At 39.5% G+C, this 22,928-nt stretch overlaps 1 protein-coding gene across 2 annotated transcripts in view; it reads right to left on the bottom strand.

Annotated features, from left to right (window-relative positions):
• Nucleotides 1–22,928, bottom strand: part of LOC108430016 (activin receptor type-2A) — a 72,055-nt gene that overhangs the window by 4,739 nt on the left and 44,388 nt on the right. The window contains exons 2-10 of one of the 2 annotated variants that reach the window (XM_037536577.1): nt 19,963–20,170; nt 17,200–17,309; nt 13,643–13,797; nt 10,902–10,925; nt 5,126–5,269; nt 4,851–4,994; nt 3,021–3,166; nt 2,749–2,863; nt 1,079–1,217 (exon numbers count right to left, since the gene is read on the bottom strand). In XM_037536577.1, coding sequence (XP_037392474.1) covers nt 1,079–1,217; nt 2,749–2,863; nt 3,021–3,166; nt 4,851–4,994; nt 5,126–5,269; nt 10,902–10,925; nt 13,643–13,797; nt 17,200–17,309; nt 19,963–20,170 — 1,185 coding nt within the window. The remainder of the gene's footprint in view (nt 1–1,078; nt 1,218–2,748; nt 2,864–3,020; nt 3,167–4,850; nt 4,995–5,125; nt 5,270–10,901; nt 10,926–13,642; nt 13,798–17,199; nt 17,310–19,962; nt 20,171–22,928) is intronic. The other variant, XM_017702151.2, reaches the window with a different exon arrangement.

The following is a 22,928-nucleotide window of genomic DNA, read 5'->3' as shown; positions in this document are numbered from 1 at the left end:
TACACAGTACTGTGCAAGTCTTAGACAGCCAAGAACACAGTTTAGAACTATTTAACTCAGTATGTCATTTTTGCAAGGGCAAAACCTATATAACCCCAATCAGGGCAGCTAAAACATTCAAGCAATTAATCGAGATGGCATGTTTTTGGTATTTTGTGTGGTATTACTGGTATTGTTTAGCGATGATTCAGATGTGCCTTATTTACTCAAATCTGACTTTAAAGAAAGATTTTTTAAATATATGAGTAGATAAAATGTATTTATTAGTTTCAACACTACATTAACATTAATTTTATCATATTAATGCAAGATTTGCATGAACCTGAACATAAAAAAATGTGTGATGTAAACAGAATAACACAGTTTCCAATTTTAAATCACTGACATCTAGTGACAACAATAATGGCTTCATATTTCAGCTTCTCTGTGACTGTTGTTCTCTTGCTTTCATTCAACCATGTTATGCCTTTTTTCAAGGGTAACTGTATCTGTTCACTTTAAAATTGCTTTGTTTGACTACCAAATTACTGATATTGTCACTGATTGTCACTGGCATTGTTCTGTGTTTTGCCTATAGGTGATGCTTCAGACGGTGCTAAATGGAATACAGTAGCTGGAAATGGCTCTGGTTTTATCAAAATTAATCAACGGAACCTGCCATTTAAAAGTTGCATTTGAATAAATTCAAATCAATTTTTTTTTTAATTACTAATTACTAACAATAGCGTTAATTATTAACCTTGGTTAGAAGAATGCAGGTTTGGTTCCTGACCTCTCGCTGCACTCCAGCCATTGTCTGGACTTGTCAGATAAACTAACCATTGGACGGTAATTGCAAATAAGAGACTTCCATGTCAAAATGTATTGTTTATTTGTTTACTTCTTTCTATTAAATCTAATGGCAGTGTTTCTAAATAAAGAAATGTTGACTTCCCTGATAAATGACTTTGTCTCATTTTCTCAGATGTATAAGACATTTGTACAGTACGGTATATTTGTAGAAGTGTGACAGAGAGTACAACAGTGCAAATGAGTGTGAGTGTGTGTGTGCGCGTGCGTGTGTGTATGTGTGTGTTACCGTCAGCGGCAGTGCAGCGGGATGCCAGTTCCCACAGCACGAGTCCCACAGCGTACATGTCAATCCTCAGGAAGGCATCCCGCTGGAAATTTATAGCTCCTTCCAACACCTCCGGAGCCATGTAGCGTCGAGTGCCCACCTTAACAACATAGAAACACAGGTACCTTTATACACACCGTCAAAGCACTGAGAACAAAAACATGTACCTAAAAGAAGCATCAAAGAAATCTATATCTTCGCTCAAGTTTATCCTGATCTTTAGAAATAAAGGGAGCTGTTGTTAAAAAAAAAAGTCAGTAGCTTTTTCCTGAAAATCAGCTAAAAGCAATCTGTTAAATCAAGTTTATACAGTTTCCCTCCTTATCTGATGTCCGACGTTTGCTTTTTTAGTTTTGCACTGGAGCAACAAGGCTAATGCAGCTCACATTAATGAAAGCTTATCCCCCACCAATTAGCATGGTGCAAATGGCTGGCCTAAATCATCAAATACTTGCCTCAAATTGATGGAGAATGAGGATCCATTACTTGTTGGCTGCATTAGCTTCATCACTCAGTACGAAACTAAAGTCAGCAATCTACTCTAACAGAAAAGGATGCGTTGAGGTAAAATGTCATCTTTTTGGCCAAAGCATGTGGTGGTGTGAGTCATATAGTGCAGTAAATGTGATTGGCTACAATTGCAGTATAATGTCTTTTGTGACTTCTCCATGACCATGACTGGTTTTAGTCACCATGTTGTTTGTTCTGAGATCTCACCCAGACTGTGACTGACTCCAGGCATTTCTTCAGAGCACTGTCCCAGATTTTGACTGATTCTAATCATCACATTGTTTCATCTGAGACCACCCCTTGACTGTGATTTGTTCCAGTCACTACATCAGTTGTTCTGAGACCTCCCTTTGACTGTGATTGGTTCTAATCACCGCATTGTTTGTTCCGACACCTTCTCTTGACTGTGATTAGTTCCAATCACTGCTCAGTTGTTCTGAAATCTCCCCTTGACTGTGATTGGTTCTAATTACTGCATCAGTTGCTCTGAGACCTCTCCCAGGCTATGATTGGTTCTAATCACTGTCATTTGCTCTGAGACCTCTCCCAGACTGTGACTGGCTCTAATCACTGCATCAGTTCTTCTGAGACCTCCCCCTGACTGTGATTGGATCTGATCACTATATTAGTTGTTCTGAGACCTCCCCTTGACTGTGATTGGTTCTAATCACAGAATTGTTTGTTTTAAGACCTTCATCTGACTGTGACTGGTTCTAATCCCTGCTACGTTTGTTCTGAGACCTCCCCTGATTGAGAATGGTTTTAATCAATGGGTTTGTTTTGAGACCTTGTTCTGAAATGTTCATCGCATGGTTGCCTGCTTCACTGCACGAAGCGGCCCTCTAAGGGTGATCAGTGTCAGAAAGATGTACAAAGAGCTCTTCTTAAGTGAACTTAAAACAGCATGTTGGGCTGAAGTTTCAATTACGTTAAATTTTTTTGGCAACTGAAGTACTGCTGACTTAAAGTAGCAAACTTCAGACACCAAACCTGTTAAGGCTGATAGACATCGTTTGGCATAAAAGGACATCTGGACACCGCTAACTCAATTTTATGTGCATGTACATGTGTTGGGCTTGCATGAGAAGGAGTTCTCTGCTGATGCAGGGGTCAGAACTCACCTGTCCGTGCGTGTCACCTGCAGACTTTCCCGCTTCAAATTTGAGAGCAAGGCCAAAATCAGCAATGCAGGCACTCAAATTAGTCTTCAGCAGTATATTCTTACTCTTAATATCCCTAAGAGAGAGAGAAAAACAACAAATAAGCAAAAAGAATGTTTAACAAGACTACAGTACAGAAATATACAGCTAATAAAGGATGGACAGATAGAATAGCAGAAATAATAAGATCAGTTAAAACAAGTTTAATGTGTGGGCAGCCACTGGGAAAGCACCTGTGTGCAACAGCAGGCTTATGACCATCCTTCAGTCCAGGGATGTCCTCGTGCAGATATGCCAAACCTCGAGCAAAAGTCTGCGCTATGTGACACAGCTCATTCCAGGACACCACATTAGCCTTCAGGTAATCGGTCAATGAACCCTGTCAATACATACAAATGCAAATAGTCATAGCATAAATGTGACGTAAACCACATGTTGGAGCATAATGTGAAATACCGCAGCCACAAGGGGTCACTTATGAGCCTATAATGAATGGCAGAAATGTATGCTGCCCACAGCTAAACAATGGTTCAATAGAATGACCTAAAAGTGTCATACGTGAGTTTGTGAGAGTATACATTTATATGTTATTATAGTAATCTATGATGTGACACCGTTCTGTGTACAGAGTCTCCTGGGCATATTCTGTTTGTATACTTTTCTGCCTTTCTAGTGGGTGTGCACTAGTGGGTGTGTGTGTGTGTGTGTGTGTGTGTGTGTGTGTGAGTATACATTAATATCTCAATATAGAAAGCAGTGATGAGCTACACTGAAAATTGTTCAAAATAATGATTGAAAGATTAAGAGAAAATAGGCCTCCAAACAACCATGTAAGAGCTGGTACACAACCAAAAACGGTCACCAAAGCTTTCATCTTAGAGACATTACTAAATCAGAATCAGAAAAATCAAGCTTCACTGCTGCTTCAGATCTGAAAAATCCAAACAGGTTTCTGTCCATTCTTTAACTATGAGCAAGTAACTTAATGCTAAGGGTCTGAAAGGAAGTGTAGTTGTCAGGAAGACCCCTAATAAGAAAAAGAAATAGAAATAAAATAATAGAAATAAAAAAAAAAAAAAAAATGCAAATCCAACAAAGAAGCTGCTGGTGGACCGGCCGTCTCAGAGTGTACACCAGGGGTCGGCAACATGCGGCTCTTTTACTGCCCTGTTGCAGCTCCATAGGAGAATTAGATTTTTAGGTAAAAATATAAATTCCCCTTTGCAGTAAACTAAAGCTCTGCTGATAGTTCTAACACAGTTAACAATAAATAAGCTAACACTAAACAGTCTTAAACACTGGAGTTAATGTACATTTGCTAATTCACCCTTTAACTCTGAAGGTTGGCGCACAGTCTGCTGGTCACCATAACAATAACAACGTGGTCTAGCTAGTAGCTAACAGAACGGCAAAGAAAAAGATTTAAGACGTATATCGGGAATTTGCAGACAAATGGACTTATTTGCAAGAAACCCGCTGGTGCATCAGGCACCATTTTAGGTGGAATGGGAAAATTCTAACAAGAGGCTGGAGAATGAGAAGCTGACTTCAGCCTTGTAATAAGTTGAAGAGACTTAGAGACTTTTCACAAGAAACTGTTCCACTTTTGCAGAAAAGTTTCCTGCTGGAGATGTGAAAAAGCAGCTTTAGCTGAGCTAAAGCTTAAAGCAGAGCAAAGTAAGTCTGCATTTTCATTTATATTTTTGAGCCTATACGAGCACGTTAACACATACTGAGACATATTTACAGCCAAGATGATGAAACACATAAAATGTTGTAGCTCCCAAGTTGGTCTGACTTTTGTTAAAAGGACAAAATAGCTCCTCTTAACATTTGGGTTACCGAACCCCAGTGTAGACTATTACAACTGGAAATGAAATAAAATGAAATGAAATAAAATAAAACAAAACAAAAGGTTATTTGACTTCTGCACAGTACTGTATATATTATCCACCTATATATTGTGTGTTTGTGTCACTTTTATACCTTTTTATGTATTAAGCTCTGATGGTCTATGGCTCAATGTACACGTGTTTTATGTATGTCTTTGTATGAGTGAATACCTTCTCGTGGTAAGCTGTAATGAGCCACAGCTCGATGTCCATGCCGTTTCCTCTCTTCTCAGCTCCGATGAAGCTGAGAATGTTCTCATGTTTCATCCCACTAATACTGTGAATATCATACTCATTCTGCCAAGACAGCTTATTCTGTGAGATGAAAAAACAGGCAAAATTAAAAACCAGTTTCAACACTTCAGCACCTTTCAGAAATGCAATTGCATGAGCTAACACCACATACACCCACATCCACACCCACACCCTCACTCCTTTTGTGTTACCTGTATGGGGAAGATTTTTACAGCCACGTGTTCACTAAGTAGCTGTGCCTTCCACACGCAGCTGAAGCGCCCCCTGGCTTTGACCTCGAGCAACTGCAGTGGCTTCTGACCCAGGAACGGAGAGGGGGGAGTTGGCCCAGGGTCCTGCAGAAAAAATGAGCAAGCAGTCAACCCACACTGTGAAAAAGCACTGCTGTAAAAAGCACAACATTCGCTCAACCACTCAGATCAAACTGCCACCTGCAACCTGCCATCCAAAACAGACTAAACCAATAAACACCTCACCAACCAGGACACAGATTACAGGTTGTAACCAATGAGAAGAGACAGTCCAATGAAAGCACAGTGAGTGTTTGCAGTGTTGGGCATTTGAACAGGTCACTCATGTACTACTTTAACTGAAGCAAATATGTTGAGCACATCTTATATTTTTAATTAATAATTAATTAATAAAAAATCATAAGTTTAATATTTCACTCCGAGGGCCACTGACGATGTACGTGGATGTTTATGAATAGTAATTCATTTTACATGATGCTTTTTAAACCTCTTTGTCCCTTAAAATAAAAAAGCAGTTTTTCTCGCTGTGCCTTTAAGATTCATATACATAAACTACCTCTGAATGAATATGAAAAAGCAGTTTGGGCTGAAACACTCCTTATAACTTTGATGTGAATGGGTGGGGCTAAACTGCTGTAGCCAGAATAGATCAATATATGTATGCGTGTTGGTTTTCATGACATCACAAAAACAATCAAGTCAAAAAAGGTCGTTTTGACAGCCTCATTTCCATAAATAGACTGTATGGACTGGGCAGTGAATGTTTAGATACACATACCGAACGTTTAAGCAAGGAAAAGTCAGTTTTCTTTCATATGGGCTCTTTAACTGGGGACATATTTGACTACCCAGAAAGAAGCTGCAGCTGTTTTCAACAGCTTGTTTCAACATGTTACTGTCCCACTTTAGACCATATTGAAATAAGTATATGATTAAAATTAATTAAGACTAATTCACGTTAAAGAAATACTAAGATTTTACAGGCCAATGTGCACCATTTATATTATAACTTTGCAAACATGTGCTGTCCTGATGTATGACTAGCAGGTAGACTGCAGCAGTAGAGCTGTTCACCTCCACTATTTTCTTTCAATTGTTAAAATTAACCTCTTATACTCCAGGGTATATTTCGGTTTGTCCATCTGAATTTACACGACCAAATCGAAAGGCACATTATTCAGTAACTGAGAGTGGCACATTTTACATTATTTATTTATTTTTGTAAAAGTTCCCCTCAGATTAACAGAAAATGTGTTTCATGATCTGCACATATTGCTATATGCTTATAATTTACTGCTGAAAGTAGTTCAAAAATCTTACACACTCTTTGTATTATTTTATAAAAATAATTTTTACAGAGCTAATCACTGAAGAGACACCATCTAGATTTGTGGAGTTCAGCTTCTTTTATTATAAGGGTTTAAAATGACATCATCTATTTGACGGGAAAAAGACAGTTACAGCTCTCATATGACACCCACTTTTTCACTGCAGCTTATGAAATACGAATGTTTTGAAGAATATGAGTGCATTTTGGAAGTGCGTTTTGGAACCACTGGTGGTCTTTAAGGAGTTTAAGAGGCTAAAACAAAGTCATTCAGAGTGGTTTGATGTGAAATGCTCCATCGTAATGAAACCTACCTACTGAGTGGTGATAGGAACCAGATGTCAAAAAAGTTAACCATCTCTAAAAGCTCCCTCATAGAAAGTTCCTATGCAAAATAGTTATGAATACTCTGCTTCACGCTGTTTCATCATAGCTTTGAAAACGTTTCAGCCTTAAATACATTCATGTTGGAGAGGCACATGCAGGACATCATGAGGCAAAACAGTCCCCAAAGAAAACTTTGTTTAACCACTATTTTACCATCATCAACATTATAGTTTAAAAAACGAAGACGTGTCAGCTCGGTGGTTGTTTTTGAAAGAAAATTAAATGGCCATATTTGTGTTAAAGACATTGTGACCCCTGGTTCCTATCAGCACCACTGTAGAGGAATCTGACTGACAGAAATTTAGAGAAATTGTCAGAGCTCCTCTTTCCAAATGTGGCAAATGGACATAGTTATTGGAAGCTTTTACATGTAGAACAATATGATTATCATTTGGTTTTTGTACAGCATAATATTATTAAAATTGGTAGCCATTCCAACCCTAATCATGGCACAATCTGCACAATCAAGCAACAGCTTTGTAGTTCGCCGTAATCTGATTTTTCTGCTATACTTGAGTGTTCAGCTTTTTCCTCTCCTGATCTCACTGTGCTCCACTACCCTTTACTCCTCACTAATCTGGGAGAAGAATGAAGGAAGAGGCACATCTTTCCAGGGAGGAAGGCATCAGGAGAGAGAGAGTAAGAGAGAACGAGGGGTGTGCAGGGTTGGTTTGACATTGGCTAGGGTCATGTGGGCGCTAAACACGCGCAGCTACATGCTTACGTTTGACTTTTCCTCCGCTCTTAATTATTAAAGAGACTCTGAGACCTGACAGTGGAACTGAAAAGTGGTTCAGACCCAGGAGCACTTTCTCTGAGCCTTCCTACACAAACCCACAAGCAAAGCAAAGACTTCATACTGGAGCACTGAGGCCTTTATGATAAAGCATTCAAACAGACTCAGCAATGTCTGTATAAGACAGAAATCATACAGGAGAGTGTGCTTCTGTAATATTAAATTCACACAAGAACATAAAGGTTCCTCTCACAGTGTTTGGTGTGAAAGGCCCTGTGATACAGAATTCACACAGGAACAGTAAACTCTCTTTAATACAGTACTCAGAGAGAAAATGCCAGGCTTGCATAAACACAACATTCACATTAAACACAGCCGTCCATAGATCACCACAGTTCGTATGGATACGGGTTTGCTAGCCTGAATGCAGCAGCAAAAGAAAACTGAAAACCATGTTTCTGTTCACTCTTCAGATACAAAAAAAAAAGAGCATGAGCATCGTCTACCAACTTATTCCACTATCAGCAGCATAACTAAACAGTAGAGGTCTGTTACCTGACCCGTGGCCGATGGGGCTCCAACAAAACAGTGTTTCAGGATGGGTTTTGGGCCGCTTCCTGTATACAGTGGTGCTTGAGTTTGTTCTCTAAAGCAGTGTTCAATGTTTAATTTTCCTCAACTTGCCCAACTGGACAAAAGGATAGAGTTTACAGTCTGAAAAAGAGTTTGCCATTGAGCTTGCTTCTAAAACATATACACGAGCTTGAAATAAATATAAAAATAAAAACTATTAATTAAATAAACAAAACTGTTATTATTAAGGACGCAGCAAAATTCCAGCCATCGAAACTTGTCAGCCAAAAAGAGTCAGAAGTGGAACTTTTGGCTGTAAGTAAATAAAAACTGGTATAAATAACCATTAATAATCATTTGAACGAGAAACACCGGCCAGTGCAGGAAACGGGTAAAGCGGCAGCAGGTCACCAGTGTCTGTCCGTGTGGAACTACTTCACGCTTTCTATACGGGACATTCGACAAGAGATCTAGAAATCTCTTATTTGTGCCACGTATCAAGAGGAGATATAATATCCAAGAACTTCTCCACTGTGGATTTTATACCATGTAAACACACAGCATCCTTCTGGATATGAAGAATAAAGCAAACACCTTAGAACAGAAGTGCAAAGCCCCCATGAGCATGTAGACATCACCTGTAGACTGAGTTTACGAAAAAAAAAAAGAAAAAAGAAAGAAAGAAAGAAAAAAAAAGGTCAAAAGTGCAAAGTATAGCTAAAAATGAATGGAATTCACTGTCCTGGATGATCAGTTGTTCTCTGTTGTCAAAGAAGTTGCACATTTTATAGTCTACATGCTGTAGTCGCTTCAGTAAATTTATTTTATGCAACCTGTTTATTGTCAGCTTCGTTTTGTCTTACTGAGAGCAGTTTTTATAAAACAGAAAATGGCAACCTTGTAGTTTTATGTTTAGCACAGCAAATTAGCCCCTTTTCAGAGCAGTCATAAAACGCAGGTTCTGTTTGTTTTATGGTGCGCTATGCATTTTTGTCCTTTGCTAATGTTGATCGAATATATTTTGATTGAAATGTGTTATACTGTTGTAACGCACAGCCTCAAGTGGCTTACTGCTTTTATAAAAACGGAGCTCAACATAAAATATGATAAAAACACAACCAGAAATTATTACCAAGTTATTACCAATAATAATCAATATAAACAAGTTTTCCACCAAGAAATGTAGTTCCTTTAGAATACAGAATCGCTGCCAAGCAACCACGGAACTCTGAATAAGACAGGCGTTCGGTCACACATCGCTGTATATTGCAGTCATTTCATGTTAGCTATTTTTAGCCTGTTAGTTAGCTGACCAGCCTAGTTCTAGTTAAGAAAATAAGTTGTCAACCCTTTTGTTTAAACAAAATACAGGTTCTTACTTCATCAGTACACGTGAGCAACATGAGATTGGAATATTATTCCATTAACATCACAAGGATTTCAGTTGATCATAGTTCATAGGTGTGATATACATTGTGGATTTCACAGATTGCAGCACTGGAATTATTCATATTATAAATTAGTAATTACAGCTAATTTAATTACAACTACTGTTTACTGTAAACTCATCTAGTGCTGCTGACAAGCAAGCATTTTTTGTTCACTCACATTGTTTGACAGATTTTCTCTAACAACACAGTGACTTTTTAAACAGCTTTAATGGCACTGCTCCGGTTCTGTTTGCCTTGTTATGGTAGGATCCATAAACTGTGCAGAACATCCTGCTATAGGTGTGTCATGATCGACCAATCGAAACATTTTTCCACGAGGGAATAACCTTTCTCTGTTCAGATTTTGCTGCTTCGCCAACCTGACGCACAGTGGGATTAGACCTTTTTTTCCAGGTCAGGTGGTGTTTGGATATAAAAGAGAATTAAGACATGGTCAAATACACTGTTCATTGAAATAATGAATGACTTCTTGTGTGAAGGATTTTGCTGATGTGAATTTTTCACACTCTCACAGCCTCAGCCATATGATGGATAATGAGAGGGATGTGTTGGGTTGGTAAAAGGTCACAGCAGATCTTTGCTTGTTAAGGTTACCCCAAGTGCCCCAAGTGTGCGAGGCACTTCTGCTTAGCAGCAGTGGAGATAGGAACTTAGGCATAGAAGGGCTAACTGCTGATCAGGAGGGTGGATGCAGTTCTCTGCCAGGTATGACTGGCAATTCCACAAAACTACACTGATAATAAATAGTAGTCGATTACAGATGTGTAAGATACCAGCACATCTATCTATTCAAGCACATATTAACAAAGCAAAGCACTGCAGAACTGTGTCTGTAATAATCCATCTCTGTCAGTGCAGACAAGTGGGTTCGGGTGTCAAATTCAGCTGTACCGGCCTGGTTGGATCAAGTCTCAAATTCGCAGGTACAGGTCGGGTTCAGACTTCAATTTCATGTCTGTGCAGACCTCTACTGAATAGAGCTGAAGAAAGCAGACAGCGTCACAATCAAAATACATCCATCCATGCACTCTGGAATGCGCACACACACACAGATCTGGAATACAGCATCCATCCATGCAAACTGAAAAGAATCTGACAAAACTGAGGGGAAAAAAGAGGACTTCTTTTTTTCTGAATGGGGCAGCAGGAATAATGATGCAACATTAGTGACCAAAATTCCACAGAAAAGAAAAGAAAAGAGAGAATTAAAGTGACTTCATGAGTTAATTAAACTTTTCTTACCTCTATCATTATATGAAAGGCGTGCTAGCGAAAGAGAAGAAAAGGCAAAAGAATTACTGCCTCCAGTGCAGCGGACAGAGGACGAAGGGTGGATAAGAGTGAAAGAGGCAGGGGAGGGTTTTTCATCCCCCTCTCAATTAATCCACTGTGATAAAAGCCATGAGGACGAATACATGCAAGAAAGAAAGAAAGAAAGAAAGAAAGGCAGTCCAAAAAAGAAAAAAAAAACAAATACAAGGGGTGAAGACAAATGGAATGACAAAGAAAGAAAGAAAGAAAGAAAGAAAGAAAGAAAGAAAGAAAGAAAGAAAGACAGTCCAAAAAAGAAAAAAAAAACAAATACAAGGGGTGAAGACAAATGGAATGACAAAGAAAGAAAGAAAGAAAGAAAGAAAGAAAGAAAGAAAGAAAGAAAGACAGTCCAAAAAAGAAAAAAAAAACAAATACAAGGGGTGAAGACAAATGGAATGACAAAGAAAGAAAGAAAGAAAGAAAGAAAGAGAAAGAAAAGCAGAAAAAAAGACAATGGGTGAAGAAAGATGGAATGACAAAGAAAGAAAGGAAGAAAGAAAGAAACAAATAAAGGCAGACCAAAAAAAAAAACAAAAAAAAACAAAGACAAGGGGTGAAGACAGATGGAAAGAAAGAAAGAAAGAAAGAAAGAAAGAAAGAAAGAAAGAAAGAGAGAAAGAGAGAAAGAAAGAAGAGAAAGAAAGAAAGACCACAACTAAGATGACATGTAAAATCAAACATTCTGATGGGCTCCTCATTCCCTCTCTCTCCCTCTCTCTCCCTCTCTCTCCCTCTCTTACTCACTCACTCTCTCTCTCTCACACACACAAACTCATTTAGAATCATGTGACCAGGATCTGTATCATACAGCCAATCAGACACAGCACTGAGCAAATCTACATTATTGATTTAACATTCTCATACAGGCTTTAATCTCTCTCTCTCAGCTTTTTATAGCTCGTCAGACAAGATGCATTATTCATGTGTGTGTTCTGGGCCTTCCATCACTCTAAGCGCTGTGCGTGTGTGTGTGTGTGTGTGTGTGTGTGTGTGTGTGTGTGTGTGTGTGTGTGTGTGTGTGTGTGTGTGTGTGCGCGTGTGAGAGAGAGGGGGGATGGGGGGAGTGACTGAGGGGTCAGGATGAACGCAGTAACTAAAACTCGCAATAATCTCTCCTCACACAAGCAATACAGCCTCCAGCACACAATGCTCTCTCTCTCCCTCTCTCTCAACGTTTAATTCAGTTCAGTTCTAGTTCACTCACAAACAATAAAACCTTTTACCAATAAACACTACTATTTCTTTATCCCAAACTTCTACGAGAGTACACACAATAATCCAATACGCTGTTGTGTTTTATTTATCATGAAACTATAATCACGTGGAACTGAGCAGATAAGCCTCTCCAAAATAATAATGTAATAAATGTAACCACTGAAAAGAATATATGTATTTTGTATGTGCAAGAATGTAAGAAATGTGTTGATATCTGCTTTATAGCTTTTATAATGGCATAATGTGATCATCAATCTTACCCAAAAAAGGTCAACTGGTGCAATTTCTTATTAACATTTTCATTTTATATATGTTATTTATCACTGTTGAAAACATGTATAAACTAGTCTGTGCACTTGGACAATCTTGTAAATCTTTGTCTCTGAACTCAAATTAAGTTATACATATATACATTATATATACACATATATTCAAATAATTAAATAGATTTTATCATAACAACAACAACAAGATTTTCATACAATCATACCACGTGACCTGGTACACTAAACCACTCAAAAACACCCATTTATCAAAATTTGTGAAAGGGTTAATGACCTTGGCATTGCACCACGAAGGTCAACTTGAGGTCTTGTGCCTATTTGTTCTACACAGCATATCAGAGATCTTTGATTTCAGTTGTGCTGTGTGACATTTGAGGAAATGTGAATGTACAGATAAATGTTCTGTAATTAACTGAATGCTTAAGCAGCCATATACACTCACCAGCCACTTTATTAGGTACACCTAATGCTACAACCTTGCTAGTAAAAGGTTGGACCCCCTTTTGCCTTCAGAACTGCCTTAATTCTTCGTGGCAGACTTTCAACAAGGTGTTGGAAACATTCCTCAGAGATTTTGGTTGGTTATTTGAGTTACTGTTGCCTTTCTATCATCTGGAACCAGTCTGCCCATTCTCCTCTGACCTCTCACATCAACATGTACCTAATAAAGTGGCTGTTCGGTGTATATCTAAATTATTGTTTTTAATTGTTAAGTTAATCAGAACATATGTTTGGATGGTACTCCACCTGGCATTTTTAGAAACTGGGAAGCCTAAGTGTTTCACTGCACGGATGGGTTAAACACAGAGGTCTAATATCACAGTGTGCAAACACAGTGACAAATGGTCCTAATTTCTAAAAATTCTAATTACCTTATTCTAATTACCTTATTCTAATTACGTAATCTAACCTTAACCCTAAATGCCTCATTTTAATTTTATTTTGATGCAGAAGTGTATTCACATAAAGAAGTACTGTAGAATAATGTGAGGAGTCACATATGCATTTCATGATATTACAGGAAAATAGTGGATTGGATACAAAATCACATTGTATAATCAAGAACAAGCAGAAAAAAAGTCTCTGCATAAACCAATTCATTTTTCTTTTCTCTACTAACAGCAGAGCCAGTGACGTGTGTGTGCAGACTGAGAGAGCAGTGACTGTTACCTGTGTGGGCACGAGTACGGGCGGGTAGGCCAGCTTATGGTGGCGGTACATCCAGAAGGAAAAGAGCAGGATTGCGGCGATGCCCATGATGGGCACCAGGGAGTACAGCAGCGTGTTGCAAAGCTCCGGCTTCGGCGTGAAGGAGTTCGACGTGGCTGCAAGAAAGAGAAACAGATATTTAAGTGACATAATTTGCCTCTTACCTGAAATGTAGCGGATTGAGTGATGCCTGGTGTCTGAGGTTTGCTGCTTTAGTTTTGCAATGGACCTATGAAGCCAATGCAGCTACCAAGTGGTGAAAGCCTAGTACATTAGTTAGCATCCTGCAAATGGAATAGCTACATTATCACAAATGCACCTAAACCTGCAACATTGGGGCTTCCGAGTGGCACAACTGTCTAAGCATTGGCCCTATCAGAGATTGCGAGCTCGATCCCTGGCGATGATATAGCCATCGGTAGCCAGGAGTCCAAGAGAAAACAATTGGCCTTGCTCTCGCTGGGTGGGTAGAATGGCCCCCCTTCTCCCCCATCACTCAACGTGATGCTAGTCAGTGCAGTTGCCGCTTTCCTCCGAGCGTGTTTGGCTGTCCAATGACGTTGCATGAGCGGCAGTTCGAAAAGAAGCGGTGGCTGGTTTCACAAGTCTCGGAGGAAGCCTGTGCTAGCCTTCACCCTCCTAGTGTGTTGATAGCACCATGTGATTGGGGGAGTCCTAACTAGTGGCTGGAATTGGAGACGACTTAAATTGATTAGGTCTTGATACTGTATGAAACAGTTATAAATCAAGTTTTTCGCCATCATGTCTGCTGCAAAAAGCTGAACTGAAGTAAATAAAAGGAGTAGTGTCCACCTCATATTGATATCTGTCCTGTGTTTAAGTTGCTCATTTGCTTAAGCAGGCTGTATTGACATGCATTACTTAAATGGCACAGCTGTTGTGTTGAACTGAGCAAGATTTTTTTCAGTGTACTGGTTATAAATAGAAGTGCTAATTCAATCACTGGTTTGACTTTAATGTAAAAAAAAAAGCAGAGGGTGTGCGAGTGAGATTGAGTGTGACGGCAGAAAGTATTACGATCTAGCGAGTGATCGTTGGAATTGGACTGGTGGCAGTTCAGCAAACTGTATGGCACTGAGTGAGTGCTGCCCATAGTCAATCGAAAAATGTGCATACTGTGTCTTTATATTTGGTTTAGTATTGGTTTACTTAATAAGGTATTTAAATCAGGTATGTGTAGCATGGAATAAGAAAAACGTGTATTTTTAAAATGTGTTTTAAAAGTCAAGTCAAATTTGCCCTTTTTTCTCTTGTGAGTTCATGGTTCTAATCATATTAAGCATGATTCATCATAATATATCATGTAAAGGACAAGATTATTGTTTTCCTGTTATCGTCCATCGTGGAACGTAAGGACTTGTGTCTGCGTCAGAATGTCATATGATTTTTTAAATACAATATTAAACAATAATATGTTTAACCTCCACCAACCCTCAAAGGAAGCTCAGAAACCCTCAATGAGCCTGTGTTTCACTCAGAAATATGTCAGGTTGGTGGAAGGAAAACACACTGCTATTTTGGGTTGAAGTTGACTTTAATTGAGCGTCTCATACAGTACAAGCGAAAATGTTAACGTACAAGCAGCTGACGTTAAGTGAATAGGGACATCAACAGAGCAATGGCAATAGAATAAGACCCTCTAGAGGAGACATACATACCAAATGGAAGCACATTCTCTAGAATGACTGAGTTCCAACCAGTAACTCTAGGATGAGTTGGAGTGGCATTTGTGATCCACAATCACCCAACATGAGTACCTGACCTCACTAATGCTCTTCTGGTTAAAAGCAATCAAATCCTCACAGCAAGCTTTCCCCAAACCAGAGTAAAGCTTACTGTTAGTGTTGCAAAAAAGGGGACCCACTTCCAATACCTTTGATTTTAGAAGAATGAGCAGTTCTACAAACTTTTGGACAAACAGTGTATGAAAAATCATGTAAAAACAAAGATAAAGAGCTAAATTAAAGGAAAGATCAAGGAGGGATCACCTGCACAGACACATACATTTAAACATTGTTAAAAAATGTCCACATTCAAATAGCAAAACCGGCCAAATGCTCATCCCCTGAAAGTAGATGAGTGAGTGAGTGAGTAATGTTGGGACAAGGCTTCCATTCTCTACGGTAGTGGCTCAGTATTGAGACAGAATTCTTTGTGTGTTCTTCGTGGCAGTGTTCCTGTATTCTCTGGCTGGATAAATGGAAGGTCAGAGAGTGAGATTAGCTCCAGCAAATCCCCATCTCACACTTCCTGACATGCCACCAAAAACCTCACACAAGTCACACTACACGCCACCTGCTCAACAGCATACAGAGCATGCCAAAAAACCCTTATCTCACCGCCACACGCACGTGTGTAGCATGGTCAGCCAGCTCACGCTGCACCTGCTGAGTGCCGCCGTTCTCTCTGCTAAATAAGAGGAATTACACACTCACTTTGATCTAACTACTCTCCTGATGTTGAGCCATTACAGTACAACTGCTGATCCAAGATCAGGACGGTCCTTTCCGCTCCTAATGAGGTGAACTACATTACTGAGAAAAATTGATCCTGAAGCAGAGATTCTCTGATCAGTGTGCCACTCGTGAAGCTTAGCAGGTGATATGATTATGTACCCTATTATTTAAGTACATGTATAAAGTGACTAATGTGATGCTAACACTTTACAACTTAATATTATATATATATCCAAATACTTTGTAGGAAACTGTAACAATAAATGACGACGTAGAGAGTAATCCACAGTAATTAAGAAAAGATGTTATAATATATAAATAATTTATTAAACGTTATAATAATTAAAAGTTATAATATAAAGTTATAATAACATTACAATCAGACACTCATATCTGAAAGGCAGTGATCAAATCTTGAGGCAGAGGACTTGACAATCATCTATTATAAACAGATTATTTTAGATCATTTGAGAGTGTATTGTTTTAAAAAAATGAAATGAAAACTATCTGCTGGTGTCCATTATATAACATTTCAAAGTGCTCTGTATACTATTGAACAAATTTTTGCCATGTTTGAAAAAATAACTCTTATTGCAGAAATCTGCATCCAACCAACTTAAATAGTACAACAAAACTACCAGTTCACCACTTTTCGAAGCATATGCACTATTACAGTATGTCTATTATAGTACTACGTTATTTTGAACTAGTCCTCGTCAGGCTATGACTTCCTAGCAGTGTAAATGTCTATTCATTGTGCCCACTACCACTATAATACCTCACAACTACAGGTGAACCAGCTGAAGAACTGAATCTGAATTATCAAACAAACGCAGGCTTTCTTGCTGTGTGCAGTCACATGATAAGAACTGAGAGCAGAGCAAGATAATGCATGAGCACACAAGGAGAGATATTCTCAGAGCACTAAAACCTCACAATCACAACTTACTGAGAGAGAGAGAGTGAGAGAGAGTGAGTGTGTGTGTGTGAGAGAGTGAGAGAGAGTGAGAGAGTGTGTGCGTGTGTGTGTGTGTTACTCACTCTGAACAGCTTGTGTATCCGGGCTGTAGTAAATCTTCTCGTTGCACATGTTCCCCTCACAACAGCAGAAAAACACATCAGGGCTATCCTTCCTCTCCACACACTCAGTGCTGCAGAAGAGAGAGAGACAACAGTGAGAGAGAGAGAGAGAGAGAGAGAGAGAGAGAGAGAGAGAGAGAGAGAGAGAGAGAGAGAGACACAATAACAGAGCCAGAGAGAGTCAGAGACACAATAACAGATACAGAGAGACAACAAAGCGAGAGAATAGCATAGACAGAGTCAACAGAGAGAAGGAGAATAGCAGACAGAGAGAGAAATAACAGAGAAAACAGAGAAAATAGTAGAGACAGAACAGATAGCGAGAAAGAGAGAAAATAAAAGAGACAGAGGCAACAGAGAGAAAATAACAGTGACAGAGAGACATCAGAGAGAGAGAACAGCCAAGACAGAGAGACAACAGAGAGAAAATAACAGTGACAAAGAGACATCAGAGAGAGAGAACAGCCAAGACAGAGAGACAACAGAGAGAAAATAACAGTGACAAAGAGACATCAGAGAGAGAGAACAGCCAAGACAGAGAGACAATAGAGAGAAAATAACAGTGACAGAGAGCCATCAGAGAGAGAGAACAGCCAAGACAGAGAGACAACAGAGAGAAAATAACAGTGACAGAGACAGAGAGAGAGAAAACAGTCAAGACAGAGAGGCAACATAGAGAAAATAACAGTGACAGAGACAGAGAGAGAGAGAGAGAGAACAGTCAAGACAGAGAGGCAACAGAGAGAGAACAGCCAAGACAGAGAGACAACAGAGAGAAAATAACAGTGACAGAGACAACAGAGAGAGAGAGCAGCCAAGACAGAGAGACAAGAGAGAGAGAGAGAGAGAGAAAACAGCCAACATAGAGAGACAACAGAGAGAGAGAGAACAGCCAAGACAGAGAGACAACAGACAGAGAGAGAACAGCCAAGACAGAGAGACAACAGAGAGAAAATAACAGTGACAGAGACAGAGAGAGAACAGCCAAGACAGAGAGACAACAGAGAGAGAGAAAACAGCCAAGACAGAGAGACAACAGAGAGAGAGAGAACAGCCAAGACAGAGAGACAACAGAGAGAGAGAGAACAGCCAAGACAGAGAGACAACAGAGAGAGAGAAAACAGCCAAGACAGAGAGACAACAGAGAGAGAGAGAACAGCCAAGACAGAGAGACAACAGAGAGACAGAGAGACAACAGACAGAGAGAATATAAGACAGTTAGAGATGACAGACAGAGACAGCGAGAGACAATAACAGAGACAGAGAGAGGAACGACCGAGAGAGAATAACAGAGACAACAGACTGAGAATGATTGTTTCAGTCATTTCCAGGTATTTGCCCATTAATGACTCTCGGACCAAAGACCAAAAACATCTCTACCTACATGCTCAACTACACGAACATTTGTTTACAACACTTTTCTAGGATGTGAGGTCATATATGTGTATGTATCTTTCAGTGTTAATGATCCCTCCACAGAAGTGCAATATACCCGTGTTATGGCAAACTTTGCTTTTGAACTTTATGCTGGCAACAACCCAGGGAGTAATTTTCTTCACACAACATTCACCGTTTCCATAAACTGAATACCTGAAAGGTTGACAAAGGTCAGCACACATGTCCACTGTGTATTTAAGATGAGCTTGAGAGCATTTCTGTTGTTGCTGACATATGACTTTACTTTTCACAGTAAAGTTTTAACTTGTATTTGCCGATGCAACAAATAGTGTTTAGTGGGGTTACAGCTGACAGGCATCACAACCTTGAGGCAGCATCGTGATGCCACATCCCCACCACCCTCAACACCCTTCCCAGCCCCACGTTAAAATGACAGCAGGGTGCATCTTGCCTGATATTATTTCAGTGTCTCTGCTTTAACATAGAAAATATATTTTTATCATTTATTACTTACCTGGAGAGCCAAACTGATGAGCATGTATTTTAAGGAATGTTGAGTATTTACAATAGCTCTGAAAAAACTAAAAGGTCTATTGACACGGAGTTAGATTTTTACTGACAAATACATTTTTGGCAAATTAAAAAAAAAAAAAAAAAAAAAAAGGTACCTGTATATTAATCCCGTCTTTCACATGGAGTCTGATACAGACGCAATGTGATGCTGCATAACTTTTTAAATGCAGCCTGCTTAATTTTCTACGTTATGCCCCTTTATTGACAACGGTTTCTCCAAGTATTCCCGAGTCCTAACGTTTCTAGATTTGTAGTTTTCCCAACAACCTCAGTACAAAACACACAGACACACACAAATTCCATCTACGACAGACAAATACAAACAACTCAAGCCTCTACCCATTTAAAACTACACAATGTGGTGTATCACTAGTGAAGGGGCTTCCAAAGATGATTATCATCTAATGCAGCGATGCATAAAAATACTGTGCTCCTGGGAGCACATCATGATGAGGTATAACAATAAGAAAACATACTCAAACCCTTTAAGACTTGCTGTGTTTGCTATATAAAACTTGTGTTGCTGCTGTCGAGTTGCATGGAGCACTAAATATATACTGTACACATCAGAATTTTGTCAGTTTAAATCTGACTGCATATCCACACTTCTTTGTGTCCAGTCAAAGAGTAGTAACACTTATCCCACTCTCCTTTGATACTGAACTCAACTCCGAAAACTTAGCATAGGTGACGTCCACTCAGCCTTTAGATTGGCTCTAGGGATTAATAAGAGGTTTTATTTAACTAACATACCTGTCGTAGCAGTTGACATCATCAAGCCAACAACCCTGTTTGACGATTTCAATGGTTCCTGAGTTGTTCTTCCAGGTGGAGAAACAATGTCGCCGTTTATCTTTTTCTCCAGAACATGGCTCGATTCCGCTGCGATTTGTCCGGTCTTTTTCCCAGCTCGCGTTGTAGAACACACACTCCTGGGTTTCTGAGCGGCCCAGGATGGCTCCTGAGAGAGAGAGAGAGAGAGAGAGAGAGAGAGAGAGAGAGAGAGAGAGAGAGAGAGAGAGAGAGAGAGAGAGAGAGAGAGAGAGAAGAGGTTGATTGTGCTGTGACTATCCCGAACAATCTTAGATTGTGCTGTGACTATCCCGAACAATCTTAGATGATCTTTGGATGTTTCATTTTGGTCAAATTAATGCAGGCTGATCTCATGTTCTTACCAATGCGTTCTTGGTATCCTGGAAGTAGGAACGCACCAACATGGGCTGATGTTGTTTTAGTGGTCGGCAACCCAAATGTAAGAAGAGCCATTTTGTCAGGTTTCAACAAAAATCTAACCACCTTGGGAGCCATTTATGTCCAATTTATTGAAGCAACATTTCACCATTTTGGCTGTAAATACAGTACTCTGCAAAAGTTTTGGGACTCAACAAACAATTGACCTCAGCATTGAGTTTATCACAATATACATTAGAATAAAGTCATATTCATAATTCAAATAAACATAAAAACAATAAAAAGTAGCAAGAATTTCTTGGGTTCATTTTTTCCTTGACACCTTCACAGCCGCCACAGAGACTCGTTAATATCATCAATTATATCATGAGCATTTACTGAAGCGCTGACTGGTCAAACCAGGAGCTGTTTTTTAACTACATATATACATTTTGTTTATTGAAATCTTAACACTTTTCTCGACAAATAAACACAGACAAATAAATAGATTTCGAAAATGTGTCTTGGGTGCCTAAGACTTTCACACAGCACTGTATGTCTCAGTATGTGTTAATGTGGTAGTATAGGCTAAAAATATAAATGAACATGCAGACTTACTTTGCTCTGCTTTAAGTTTTAGCTCAGCTATAACTGCTTTTCTCGCATCTCAGGTAGGAAACTTTTCCACAAAAGTAGAACAGTTTTCCTGTAAAATGTCTCTTTTTACCAGGCTGAAGTCAGCTTCTCGATCGCCAGCTTCTCGTTTGAATTTTCCCATAGCTACTAGCTAGGCGAGATTATTGTCTATGTTGCTATGGTGACCAGCAGTCTACACGCAAGCCTTCACGGTTAGATGGCAGATGTAGGCTACATCAACTTCAGCATTTAAGACCATTTATTGTTAAATTATGTTGAACTATCAGCAGAGCTTAATTTTACTGCAAAAGAGGATTATTTTGTGTTATTTTGTGTATTACTTGTGTAAAATGATCAAATTGTAAGTCGCTCTGGATAAGAGCATCAGCCAAAATGCCATAAATGTAAATGTAAATTTTATTTTTATCTAAAAATCTAATTCTGTTGTGAAGGACAGTAAAAGAGCCGTATCATCTCCAGAGCCCCATGTTACTGACCTGTGCTCCAGGGGTACAAATGTAGTAAAATAAATAAAATGCAGACATTAAAAAATTCATAATTTGCAGGATACCAGAGAGAGGGTCTAGAGAGGGTCTAGAGAGGCCTATTAGAAAACACACACAAAGATCATCTTTGCCTGCTGTCCTCTGCCATACGTCCACCTGCCAGCTGCACCTGAACCTCCTGCAGGACTGAATGTGACTCACACGGCATTCTTTCAATCAGTTACTCACACACCTGCACACACGCACGCACCCGCATGCACACTCCCGCACGCATGCACACACACACACACACACACACACACACACACCCCCCCCCGTGCACACACCCCTGTGCACACACCCCCATACCCCACGCATGCACACACCCCCACACACTCCCACACGCACACACACACACACACGCACACGTATACCCCCACGCACCCCTGTGCACACACGCGCACACACACACCCCCCCACGCACCCCTGTGCACACACGCACACACACACACCCCCACGCACCCCTGTACACACACGCACACACACCCCCATACCCCACGCATGCACACATCCCCACACCCACACGCACGCACACACTTGGCACTAGGCTGAGTACTGGTGCAGTAGAGAATAGGGTAAAGTCCAGCAGTGATGGAGAGAGAGGGGGCAGGGAAAGAGTTAGACCATACAACATAACAATATAACATGTAAACTAGCAAGAATTATTGTTCATTATAATAAAGTCTGCTTTATGTAAAATGCAAGTTTACTAACATTTGTGATGAAAGTCTAAGTCCACTAGCAACTAAACTGTCCATAGTTCATACACATCTTTTCCATTTCAAAAAATCTAAAGATTCCACAGATAAAAGGTTGAAAAATGAACAAATTTAACAGATTTTAGTGACGTGTTTACATGGGTCGCTAAGTACACAAAAAGTAAATAAAATCAGTGAAAATCTGGGCACAAATTGGTTAATTAACCCAGCTATCAGACTGAGCATGAAAATGTGGTAATAAATCAACCATCCTTCACTAGACCTTACAAAAAAAACCAATGCATTTATACTTAAATACCTATTCCAGCCTACAGCAGTTCAGCCGCACCCATGCACACTGAAGCGATAAGGAGTGTTTCAGCCCCAGACTGCTTTATGAATGAAGTACAATAGAAGCCAATCAGAACAGAGCTCATTCACATATATCAGTCTTAAAGGCACAGGAACAAAATCAGCCTGTTTAATATTAAGGGATTAAAAAGAGGTTGAAAATGGTCATGTAAAAACATTACTAACCTAGTCACACCATACCGTACCTTTTAGCTCGAAAACAGCGAGTTTGTGAAGAGTCAGTCAGCTGACACCAAATGAGGCTCAATAAATGATAGTGAAATCTTAATGCCATTAAATCTACAGGGTAGACTGCAAA

Source organism: Pygocentrus nattereri, chromosome 30 (genome assembly GCF_015220715.1).
Source record: "Pygocentrus nattereri isolate fPygNat1 chromosome 30, fPygNat1.pri, whole genome shotgun sequence".
Lineage (NCBI taxonomy): Eukaryota > Metazoa > Chordata > Actinopteri > Characiformes > Serrasalmidae > Pygocentrus > Pygocentrus nattereri.
The sequence above is the reverse complement of the archived record's forward strand: the minus strand, read 5'-3'. Positions and strand labels throughout refer to the sequence as shown.